Raw genomic sequence first — 12,996 nt, forward strand, 5'->3', positions numbered from 1 at the left:
CTGTGCAGTTGAGGAGGAGGAGGAGGGATGGAGGAGCTGGAGGAGGGAAGTTTCCGGTCTCCTCTATTTTAAGGACTTCCCTACAGTACAGGATGTCAACAATGACACGGGAGTCTTGAGGGGGATCAGAGAAACGTTAGATAACATCGGGGCTTTCCGTCTGCTCCAGTATCTTTCTCCCTGTACCTAACATTCACGGTGCACCACATACACACACGCATGATCATTCCCTCTAGCTAAGATAACGGTAGATCATTGAGCCCTACGCTGCTATGGACGGCCATGCCCGTGTGACGTCACAGCGTGTCACGTGATGAGAGTCGGAAGCGGAGCGGCCAGTCGCAGCGTCACATCAGATCCGGAGAGGAGAGGAGAGGCTCAGCTGTCACACAGGTCTGTTATCTTTGGGAATCTATTCCGCTGGGTTTGTCCAAACCATTAGGCGTATATAACGAGAATGATATCATATCTAAACGGTGTGTTAGTGTACTGTTGTGTAGCCTATAAACGGGACCACCACCAGACGGTAGCCATCAGTTATTAAAGGATGGGGCTTGGAATGGTGGACTCACTGCTGCATCCTGCTGCTGCACTCTTCCCACCCAGATAGAATTAGAATTAGAATTGTAATAATAATTATTATTATTATTTAGAATGTTTCAAGTTTCAATGTTTTAGTTGGAGATGTAGGATACATGACAGAATGAGTGTGTCCGGGATGTCTGTGTTGAGCGTGGTATTCCGTGGTGGTGGGGTGGACATGATGTCCCCTAGGCAGGCAGAACAGGATGGAACCGGCCTGGCGGCTTTTTGGCGAGAATCTTCCTCAATACAGCCTCTGTTTTTGTTTGTATTAAAGCTTATCATATAGTGTGTTTATTAGCACGGCTAAAAAATAATCTTTAAAAAAATGGTATTCGTCCTTCTAGTGTCTGTAGTGGCGTTGATTGTAGCCTGGGAAATCGGAACTACGACAGGTGTGTGACGCGACATCTGTTTTCATTTAGCCTATGAAGGATAGGATATTTCACAAATGAATAAGAAATGTAAAAACAATAATAATAATAATAATAATAATCTACTACATTTTACATTAATAGACTATACTTTAAGAGCGTACACGAATTGCTCGAGAGCTATTTGTTCTGCCCTCTCCGCCATGATTTTGGAATTCCATAATTGATCCAGAGGGGTGCAGCCATGGTGGCAGGAGGCTAAGCGTGACGTCACAGCGGTTCTTTTAGGACGGGCCTCTAGAGTCTAGACAGATTGAACTGGACCCGTAAACAGTGGTTCTGTTGGACTGATTGACCTGGACCCCTAGTGCATTAGTGAGATTATTAATAACTACTGTAGTAGGCTACCTGTCATTATCACCTGGTCAGCTGTATAGTAAAGATCCTGTCTAAAAGGCCTATTTTGGTTGTCTTATTTTATTTATTTCCTGGACTACATAGTTATAATAATGTTTTAAACAATTGTTCAGGAATATACAGTATGATATAATGATGATCATGTTAGTGAACAGTACTGTATTGTAAACAGTTAACCTCATCCCAGTTATGTTACAATATGATAATCTGTATGATATATTAGTATGCTTTTTCAAATTACATTTACATTTATTTTTTGTTTATTTAAGACGGTACTGCTGACTAATTCCAGGAACGATCGTGAATATTCAGTAGCGAGGTGCTAATGAATATTCATGTGCGTGCTCATCATAGGCTGTCACCTGTCAGCTCAGTGACTTCTTGGTCAATGGAGGTTTAACCGGTTCACTTGGACAAACATAATCAAGATTCAAGATGCAGTAGGCTACACTGTACTGCTTTTACCAACCAAAGTTGTTAGGAACTTGACTCAGTGTTGCTCATGATAAAAGACAGACAATTAGCCTATACAGTACATTTAGACATACATAAATACATACTGAATGCACATAAATACATACTAAACGTACATACATAGATAAATACATACTGAACATGCATATGATACTGCTAATTGTATCTTGTCTTAAATGTCACTTATGTCCTGTACTATTGTCACTTATTTTTTTATCTTGAATTATGCCTATTGCCTTATTGTCTTGTGCTGCAATATCAGGAACCAAAGCCTAATAATTTTACTCTCTTACACTTGTGTAATGTGACGTAACGATACACTTGAAACTATGTAGGCTATTCGAGACCTATTTATTATGCTCAATCATGCACCATAGCACCATACCAATTGCAGCCATTTTTAGCCTCTAAATCTAGATGTAGAACTACTGTGAGAGTCTGAGAGGTGGTGTTGATTAATAGCCCTCGGCTCCTCAACTAAAGGATGCTCAGACATTGTGTCTGTCCAGATCTTTCCTGTCCTAGTAGTGATATGTAATGTGCATGGGTGGAATTACATATGTTAGAAAATGAAGATGACATTCCGTTATCACCTTATAGTCAGTGAAATACTAGACGTATTTTTTACTACAGTATCCCGTTGGAGTAGCCTACTATGACCAGGCTCTCTCAACTCATGATTTCACAGAAACATTTAAAACAGATTAGAACAAATGAAAACAGTAGTTTTTTGCCTTCACATGCAGCATGTGATGAGGAACTAATGAAAGTACAGCTAGCATAGGCTTTGTAGAGCTTTAAGCATTCGGGGGACTATAAATAGTCCTCCAGTCATCTGTCAACTGTTTGTTGTTGTCCCTGCATTCCTGGACAGCATGCAGGCCATTGAAGGCCTGTCCTAGCCTAATGCTTCTCTGGTGTTGTGTGTTTGATGTTCAGTGGACTGCTCTCCACCAAACATATTTTGATTTGCCTCAAAGGGGGTTTAGCGTTAGCTTTAGCATAATTTAGGCCTACACTATGGCCTTCAAGCAAGAGATTCAAGCAATCGTAACTCAAGCATGTCTCTCTGTCTCTCTCCCTCTCTCTCTCTCTCTCTCTCTCTCTCTCTCTCTCTCTCTCTCTCTCTCTCTCTCTCTCTCTCTCTCTCTCTCTCCCTCCCCTCCCCCTGTTTCTCTCTAGCCAGGTCATGTCAGTAAAGATGGAAATGGATGTCAGTGGAGTGTCCAGGGCACCCATCTCTGTTCTACCTGCTGCTGCTGCTGCTGAGGACATGACACCCGCCACCACACTGAGGCCCGACACCCCTGAGCGCCCCCGCTGTGCCAGCACCCCCTGCTCCCCCAACAAAAGTACTGTCTCAGGCTACCAGATCCTCCACATGAACTCCAACTACCTGGTGGGCTTCACCACCGGGGAAGAGCTGCTCAAACTGGCCACCAAGTGGTCCGCTGGCCCAGACACGCCCCAGACCCTGGAGGCCCTGCCCAGTCCCAGCCCCGTCCTGGTCCCCAGCCCCGGCCCCAGACCCATGGACCTGGGCCTCCACCGCACCTCGCGCATCTACAAGGCCAAGACGCGCTACTACCAGCCCTACGACATCCCCTCCGCCAACGGGAGGAGACGCAGACGCATGCCCAGCTCGGGGGACCCCTACCTCAGGTCCCTGTCCCAGGGTGAGGGGGGGGGCGGGGGGGGGCTGGGCGCGGGGACCGGCAGGGCTCTCCACCACGGGCCCCTCCCTCTCTGTCTGCTCAAAGGGAAGAGGGCCCAGTCCAAGTCCCTGGACTACCTCAACCTGGACAAGATGAGCGTCAGAGAGCCCGCAGACACGGAGGTGCTCCAGTACCAGCTCCAGCACCTCACCCTGCGGGGAGAACGTCTGTTCACACGCAACAAAACATGAAGAACCACCAGCGCCCGCCGGCCGGCCCATCTGTCTGTCTGTCTCTCTGATGACGACGTCATCCATCCAATCCACTAGGGGATATGGGTGCTATTTGTGGCGGTGCGTCTCTCCCACCTCAGATCAGAGACGGGTCTTTAAGAAGGATCCCGCCAGGCCCACTCATCTCGTTCTTTTCTCCAGCGAGGGTGAATGACTACAAGCGTCTCTCTCTCTCGAGATCTGCACTCGCTGACATATAAACAGCATTAAAAAAGAAGAAAAAAAAACAATGAACAAAAATGGTCAAATTAATAAGTGTGTACACTGTAAGGGAGTTATTTAGATACAAAATGTGAAGTTCGTCAGGATTAGCAATAACTGGTACGCTTATTTATTGACGATGTTGTGTGATGGTGTGTGTGTGTGTGTGTGTGTGTGTGTGAGAGAGTGTGTGAGAGTGTGTGAGTGTGTGTGTGTGTGTGTGTGTATGTATTGTACTGTGTGTGTGTGTGTGTGTGTGTGTGTGTGTGCGCGTGTGTGTGTGTATGTACTGTCTGTGTGTGCGTGTGGCAATGTGTGTGCGCCTGTATGTGTGTCTGTGGCCCTTTTTAACAAAGGTAATGGATGTTACCAATGCCTCTACTGCAGAAAAGGTGCCAGTTCTTTTCTGCATTTGATTGCACTGTTAGCACATGTGACGTTTCTCCCCTCCTAGCATCCTATAGACAGTACACTACAGGCACTACAGGTACAGCACACACCTACGCTTAGAACCATAATAACATACATTAGCCATTAGCATTAGCCCCCCTAGCATAACTGGATGTAAAGTACTCTCTGTCTCACCTATCTGTCTTTTAGCTCACTGACCTACAGTACCCAGTGCTATTTAGCTCTTGTCTGTGGCTGGGAGGGGTGTGGGTTTTACTGTACAGCATGTAAACCTCTGCCTGACTGTTACACAATCAAGAGGTTATCTAAAACGAGTCCTTTGAGAGGATTGGCGGGAGAAAGAGGCTTATCGTGGGAGTACCCGAGGTGAGATCAGCTTCTATAGAGCGTTAACTCCCCCGTTCCTCCCTTCCCTTCCCCCCTCCCACTCCCACCATATTTACCGGTAAAGATGAATGCTGAAAAAGGATGATGAAGGGGAGGGAGGAGGCAGGGTTCCCCAGGGTTCTCTTCAAAGACGTTTCAGTCATGTCCATCATTCTGATTCTGAAACATTTCCATGTTCTTAACAGAAGAGACAACATTCTAGTTTTAAGCTTATTAAAGGTAGACTCAGTGAGATTACATCGCCCTACACAGTGGGACAGCTCCCTGCTTACACACATACAGGAAACAACTACACTATTCAAATCTACTTAGACTGTTATTATTGTCTCTCTCCAATTCGTGCCTTCCCTTGAGAGACACACACCTTGAAAAGGGGCAGATATGACAGTGCGTGTTAATGTTGATATTTATGTTGATTTCTGTAAGCAGGAAGTCCCCCTCCCCCGCTGTGTATTATAGCTGCGTCTACCTGTCACGCTGATCTCTTCAGGACACTGTTCGGTTTTAGCCACTCCCTTCACACACCCATCACTATGGAAACCAAAGGATGATATTATGGGTGTCCTGGGAAAACTTGATGACATCATTTTCACTTATTTCTAATAAGATCTATTCTGGGATGCATTGGACAATTGACAATCAATATGAGAGTTTGAGGAGTAATCTTAGGAATCACCTTACTTGAACTAGCCCTAAACAACTGTAACACCGTTGGAACAATGTTGTTTGCACAACATAACAGCATGATATTAACAACATCTGTGAATGACAATTTACCCTTACTGACTTACAGTATGAATTGGTATGAATTTTTGATGACCTTTGAAGATGTATCATTTTATCATAACAAGGTTATGCCAGTTGTCACTAACAACTCAGTTTCCACTAACAATTCTACCCTCAAACTGTTATGGCATGTTAAAGCAGGTGGAATGTTATAGCAGGTGGTATTACATGTCTTAAGACAGTATTATGAAGTCAATAACTGTATTATGTTATTATGCTCTGTCTCATCTCTCTCGTCTATTCCATTCTAAGCTTTGTATCACATGACAAGAATAAGTTCTATCCTCCCAACAGTATCATAGGATAAATTCTATTCAAAACCAGGAACTTGACTGTAGCCGTTCTCCCCTGCCACTGTCTGTTGGGGTTCCACATTACGCTCCAGACTCACCTGAGCTTGTGGGGTCCGAGATGACCTGCGTAGGGTCTGGGTCTCCTGTCACTGAGTTAGCAGAGATGGATTAATTTTTACCTTAATTTAGGAACACGTGTCCTGGACAGTACATCTTTATTCAACATGATTATATTCTGTTTCTGTTATTTCCTTTCGCTGTGTTTTGATTCGTACTTGTTGTACCCTATCTATCTGACGTCCTGGAAAGACTTGTATGTGATTTTAACATCAGTATATTTCACCTTGACGATTTGTACATGAAATATATAAATGGACACTAAAAGGCACCTTAACCGCACTGTAACATCTATCGACAGTCATGTGTAGCGTTGTCAAGGGCACAAACCTCAAAAGCAGTCATTTGCTTTTGACTAAATGTCCATATAACAACAATATAACCTGTATGTACAGTAAGGATGTATTTTCACCAAACACTTGGAAATGTTCTCTGGTAAAATATAAACTGTATTGATGTTCATAAGCGGTTTGCTCACAGGTGTGTTTGAGGTGATGTTTCGGTGACTTTTAGTTGCGATGTTTAGAATTACGGTGGAAGTCAGACTCTCTCTTGGTCTTGATTTAAGAGTTTTTACCTGAACACTGCTCAGCTCCACTACTCTCCACGTAAATGCTGAGGTATTTGTTGGAAATAAAGGACAATTGCAATTTGGGGAAAGAAAATTCACACGTTTTAATATACCTTACAATTGGTCAATAATCTATTTTTGTAAAACTGCCAAATTATTTACAGTAATGCACAGCATCCATCTGATAAGTACAAATGAAGCCTACTCTACTCCTGCAGTAGACATTTAATGGAGATTCTCTATTGAAAACGAGTCACCTTTCTGAACGTGATTGACAGTAATCTGGGTCTGAACGGTTCCCATTCAAGGATCATGTTGTTATTGTATGAAGGATATGGGTTGAAATGGTTCTCCCTGCCCTGGCATGACATCACATGAACCATGAAGGAACTGGCATCACAGGTTCCATGTCCGTTGCTCTGACCCCTACGTAGAGCTCATAGGCTTATTTTGATCCTTGCCCCCTAGCGATGCTCATACTGTAGGCTTATGTTGAATTTTGACCCCTAGCTATGTTCATAGGCTTATGTTGAACTTTTATTTGTACAATAATTGTCATTGAATTTGAACTTATCTATTCATAGCAGCTTGTAGACTATAGTTTCACAGCTTTGAAGCTTCTGTATTGTTTTTTCTACTACGTGTCTATTTATGCCCTGCAGTGCGACTGACTAAGTTTTATTATATTTCACTTGACATTGTTATTAAAACAGTATGCTATGAATTGTGTATTTGTTTCTTGATTAACCCAATGTGTTAGAAATTGTTTCCAAATACATTGGACCCATGACAATGTAGTGTGTTATGTGGTGTAGTGTTTAGTGTTTGGTGTAGTGTTTAGTGTGGTGTGTAGTGTTCTATAGTTTTTATCCTTTCTTCTTATTTGACGTGGCAGATTAAGAGTTTGTTCAGTTAAATGTTTTATAAGAAGGCTCTCTCCAGGTTTATGTAATAGCTTCATATGTCGACATATCTCTAGGTCTAGGTGTCTGTGAGGGCTGCAGCAGTCTGATGTGTTTGCCTGATACCATTCCTGATTCCATTCCATCCATTACAATGAGTCTGTCCTTTGATTCCAGCCTCCCCTGGGTTTAACTACAGATTACTTTCCACTTCTGAAACAGTTGGTTATTCTCCCCATCTTAGGATCCCCACTAGAGGAAGACAGTTGGGCTGCATTTGATTGTGTGATGGTTGGTTAGTTGCGTAACCCTAACCCTAAGTCCTAGAGGTATACTAGTGGATAGATAAATGTAATTGAAGTTTTATGCACATTAGGATTTAGCAACAACCATCTTCACTCACATTAATTAGAATGCGTGGCTGTTATGCAGTGGATCTGGAGTGTGTTGGGTTGGGTTGCTGGGTTGCAGTAACTGTTGCCATTGCTAATAGTCACTGTTTTAAGGTATTAGGAAAGAGTAAAAGATCCCAGCCATGTGAGGAAAGGAGAACTACACAGTATGTATGATCAGCAGGGGAGGCTGGTGGAGGTAGAAATCTGTGGACGGGCTCATAGTAATGCATGGGATGGAATGAGAAATGGTATCAAGAACACATATTTGATGCCATTCCTGATTCCGTTCCATGCATTACAATGAGCCTGTCCTCTCTGATTTCTACTTCCACCAGCCACCCCTGAATCAAACTGAAACTGGTTGTTTACCAGACCAATCACCTGATACAGGCGATCCCATGATAAGACACTGTCTGACACAGCATTGCTCATTATTTACCTCCTGATCTTAATTTTTATGCAATTTCAAGGTTGATTTGTTCCCTACACACCTGTTGGTTACCTGAGACTTTACCTCAGGTGTGCTGTACACCTTTTTTTATTCAAGATGAATCATTACAAATCTCAAAATACTGTTTGATGTGTCAGTGTTAAGCTGAGTGTGCACATGTGCATGTGCATTGGCAAGAGTGAAGGTGCACACTCAACATCTTAAGGCAAGGTCGTGGTGCAGAATAAAGGAAAAAGTCTAGATTAAAGATAGAGAGAGTCCAACACTCTGCTACTTCCAAAAGTTTATTTCCCAGGCTATGGTGATACACGCTTAAAGTTTCAGGTTTATTTACGTAGGTTTTTACACATGATCTCAATACAGTGTACAATAGATAAACGCACACACACACACACACACACACACACACAAAACAATACTAGGGATGTGACATACCAAACCACGCACAAAGACATTGCTGTTAGAATTCTAACATTGACATAAATAAGGTATACTGTAAATGCCTGTGATGGCAGTTTTTTTTTGCTGTTTATCATAACTTAACATAAACATGTATACACTATTGAAATCCAAATAGACTTGTTCCTTTTCAAATACAGTTCTACTGAAGCAGAAGTGATACAGTACTGTATCTAGGCTACTGCGTGGAACTGAAATTCCGGTAAACTGTATTTGGAGAAGTTGCCTGGTATTGTTCTGACAATTGTTCTGCAGTGTGTCAACAGATGTTGAAAGTTTCTGTTTCATACACAGAGCCTTTATAAGAGACGTTCCGATGGAGGGTAGACACACGTCTCCTCCAGACCAGGCACCCAGACCAGTGATCCAGACCAGTCATCCAGACCAGGCACCCAGACCAGTGATCCAGACCAGTCATCCAGACCAGGCACCCAGACCAGTGATCCAGACCAGTCATCCAGACCAGGCACCCAGACCAGTCATCCAGAGATGAGAGCTGTGGTGTTCCTCATGCTGGTGGCGGTGGCCAGTGCCAAGGTGTACGAGCGCTGTGAACTGGCCAGGGAGCTGAAGGCTTCTGGGCTGGATGGGTACCGCGGGTACGCCCTGCCAAACTGTGAGTGGTCTATAGATATGTGTGTGTGTGTGTGTGTGTGTGTGTGTGTGTGTGTGTGTGTGTTTGATTTGATTTGATTTTATTCCCCATTAGATCCCCATTAGAAGCACTTGAATGTACCTCTACTCTAATGTGTGTGTGTGTGTGTGTGTGTGTGTGTGTGTGTGTGTGTGTGTGTGTGTGTGTGTGTTTGTGTGTGCAACAGTGTGTGTGTGTGTGTGTGTGTGTATGTGTGTGTGTCCGTGTATGTGTATGTATGTAACAACATCTCACCTTTCAGTAGCTAACATTTTACAACTAAACTAGTGTTTCTATTTTTTCAATTTAAAGATGTTTCTTTTTTAATGAATGCCAACATGAACTCTCTGACTACCTGTCCTGTTGTGTCCCCAGGGGTGTGCCTGTCTAAGTGGGAGTCTGACTACAACACCAGGGCCACCAACCGCAACACAGACGGCTCCACCGACTACGGAATCTTCCAGATCAACAGTCGCTACTGGTGTGATGACGGCAAAACCCCCCAAGCCCAGAACGTTTGTGGCATCCGCTGTAGCGGTCAGTACAGGGTGGGGAGGGACAGGGCGGGTCAGAGGGGGGGACAGGGGGGGCTGGGGGGCTCAGAATGTTGGGCTGGACTGGAGTTATACAAGGGGCAGTAGCTTTTCAGGGAAAGTATTTACCCTGTCATTACCCTATCTATTATTTGGACAGATTTTTTTCACATGTTAACACAATTGTGAATTCTGATCATCTGAAACTATTACCAAAAATTCTAATTAACAGTTACTGTAACACTTGAATTTACAAACCTCTGCAATTGAGTCCTGTATATAGAAGCTTAAATGCTACTGTATCTGTAGTTGCTTGGTTCTTCCTTATCTTCCTGACAGTTCTTTCACTAAGAGTTTCCCTTCCTCTTCCTCTGACAGAGCTGTTGACTGACAACATTCAGACGGCTATCCGCTGTGCCAAGCGAGTGGTTCAGGACCCCAACGGCATCGCAGCCTGGTATGTGTCTTTTCTCAGAGAGTCCTCTGACAGTAAAAATATCAGAATCAGCTTTTACATTCCAATGCACAAGTACACAACAGTAAAATAATTTGGCTTAGGTTCCTCAACATTGGCATTGCATTAAAAAAAGTATACACGTTATATTCTGTTCTCTGGTATGAAATCATGAACTAACATCATCTGTGTGTGCGTGTGTGTGTGTGTGTGTGTGTGTGTGCATGTACGTACGTGCGCATGCATGCATGCGTGTGTGTGTGTGTTGTAGGGTGGGGTGGCGTCTTCACTGTCAGTACCAGGACCTGAGGTCCTACGTGGCAGGCTGTGGCCTGTAGAGTGACAGAGTGACATCCTGACCAGGGGAGGCTGGTGGCAGTAGAGGACAGGCTCATTGTAATAGAATGACTGGAATGAGGAATGGTATCAAACACACGTTTTTTTCTTGCCTCAGATGTATGTCATACAAACAAACTTGTTTTCCTTTCACTTCAATCAGTAAACACTGCATAAGGCATTAAAGATTAATTAAAGATTAATATGTGGAATTTGTGTTTGTTGCTACTTTAGTTTACCAGTTAATATGATTGTTTGTGTGCAAAGTTTGATGAGCAATATCAGTTAACGGAGACACATCCAGATTGAATAGTCAAGTTTATTGTTAGGCCAACATCTTCATACAGGGACTTCTGCATTGCAGAGTAAGAAAGCTTACAGTATCAAAAAGCAAATAACCAACACGTATAGTAGCAGCCATTCACCTCCTGCAGATGATTCCACATTGTTGTAAAGCATACTGTACAGTACAAACGCAGGCTACCCCAAACAATTTGAACAACGTGTATAAAAGAGTGAAAATAGCAGCGGTTGCATTCTAAAAGCAGATTACTGTGAAAGAGCCATCTACAAAAACACTTAAAAGAGCATTTGCCAACCCATTCTATTATAACATTCAATGTCGATTACAATTAAATTATTGTATCAAAGACAAGCAAAATAAATAAACACAAATAAACAGCTATAAGAAAGTGCATTTTTATACTCAAATGATGCTGTTCAGTGACAGAGCAGTGTAAACCAGAATACTCTGGTTAATCAGTGCAATGAACGTTACTGAACATACACGCTTTATAACCAGCTAGTTCTGAGGTGCCGGCTCCTGATGTCAGGATTGTTTTTGTTGACGGAGGTGGAAACAGTACCTCAGCAGGTCAGACAAGCAGGTGCTTGTCATCTCCACCTGGTACAGTAACGCTAATACAACCAAACCCATCCTAATCTACGTGCTTTATGTGTCCAAACCAAACCCCTGTAGAGAGGAGCCTCTGGGTTGGAAAAAGAGGACGCCCATAGGGCAGTCTCTTTAAAACAGTCATTGATTCATGGCCCATGAGTCTACAGAGCTGCGAGTCTCACATCCTGGTCTCTGGAGGTCTAGTCTGTCCACGAGTCTCACATCCTGGTCTCTGGAGGTCTAGTCTGTCCATGAGTCTCACATCCTGGTCTCTGGAGGTCTAGTCTGTCCATGAGTCTCACATCCTGGTCTCTGGAGGTCTAGTCTGTCCATGAGTCTCACATCCTGGTCTCTGGAGGTCTAGTCTGTCCATGAGTCTCACATCCTGGTCTCTGGAGGTCTAGTCTGTCCATGAGTCTCACATCCTGGTCTCTGGAGGTCTAGTCTGTCCATGAGTCTCACATCCTGGTCTCTGAAGGTCTAGTATGTCCATGAGTCTCACATCCTGGTCTCTGGAGGTCTAGTCTGTCCATGAGTCTCACATCCTGGTGTCTGGAGGTCTAGTCTGTCTAGTAATCTCACATCTTGGTCTCCTCTGGGGGACGGTTCATGTAGTCCTTTATGGCCTGATGGAGAGGCAGCCATTTGTTTATAGAGGACTTGATAGCCAAGATCCACCTGGAGAATCAGACAGAATCAATAGAATCATGAACTTAATACAGAGACACTTCCATGAACACACAGCTGTACAATAGACATTATAGACAGAAAGCAAGAGGGAGACTGAAAGATGAAGCGGAAATACTGTAGGAGAGAAAGTGACGGGAGAAATTCCTGGGACATAAAGGTGTAGTGTAGCATTGACAGCACTAACCACTCGACCAAACCTCTGCCTTCATTCACTCCCAAATCCCTACAATGTCAGTCATTTCTACGTTCTGTTAGCGAGGTGAGGCCTCACCGTTGGTTCTCAGTGGAGTTCTCAGCAGCCAGATAGAAGGTTTTGAACTCGTCAGACGGGGGTTTCAGTTCGATGGCCGACTTCTTGGATCCAAGAACCTGTTCCCTCACCGTGTAGCCATGGAGATAGATCCCACCTGTAGCGGTTGGTAACATGTGATTTGGATAGTCCCGAATAGGTGTTTTTTAGATGTTCAGTAGATGTTCAACTAACTGTCAACAACATTTCAACGTTTAAACCCAACCATAGCCTTAACCCTAACCTCAACCTTTATCCAAACCCTAAACTTAAACCCAAAACATAACCCCATTTTCCTAACCTTAATGGAAAGGGATTCAAGCTTTGTCATTGCACAGAGTACAACGAAATGTATTTATGCTCTAGGGCAAGGGGTCAGAGCCATTGAAGCAAT

General features: G+C 43.6%; 2 protein-coding genes across 2 annotated transcripts; both read left to right on the plus strand.

Annotated features, from left to right (window-relative positions):
- The first annotated feature begins 371 nt into the window (after positions 1-371).
- On the plus strand, positions 372-3,902 carry macir (macrophage immunometabolism regulator). The gene is made up of 2 exons (XM_080528530.1): positions 372-393; positions 3,030-3,902. Exon 2 carries the CDS (start codon positions 3,037-3,039, stop codon positions 3,751-3,753), a length of 717 nt encoding a protein of 238 aa, XP_080384656.1. The 5' UTR covers positions 372-393; positions 3,030-3,036; the 3' UTR covers positions 3,754-3,902.
- Positions 3,903-9,138: 5,236 nt separating this feature from the next.
- lyz (lysozyme) lies at positions 9,139-10,833 on the plus strand. The gene is made up of 4 exons (XM_080528548.1): positions 9,139-9,384; positions 9,778-9,939; positions 10,314-10,392; positions 10,661-10,833. The coding sequence occupies exons 1-4, from the start codon at positions 9,258-9,260 to the stop codon at positions 10,725-10,727; spliced, it is 435 nt and encodes a 144-aa protein (XP_080384674.1). The 5' UTR covers positions 9,139-9,257; the 3' UTR covers positions 10,728-10,833.
- Positions 10,834-12,996: the final 2,163 nt, after the last annotated feature.

Source organism: Nansenia antarctica (genome assembly GCF_963989245.1).
Source record: "Nansenia antarctica genome assembly, chromosome: 4".
NCBI classification, from domain to species: Eukaryota; Metazoa; Chordata; class Actinopteri; order Argentiniformes; family Microstomatidae; genus Nansenia; species Nansenia antarctica.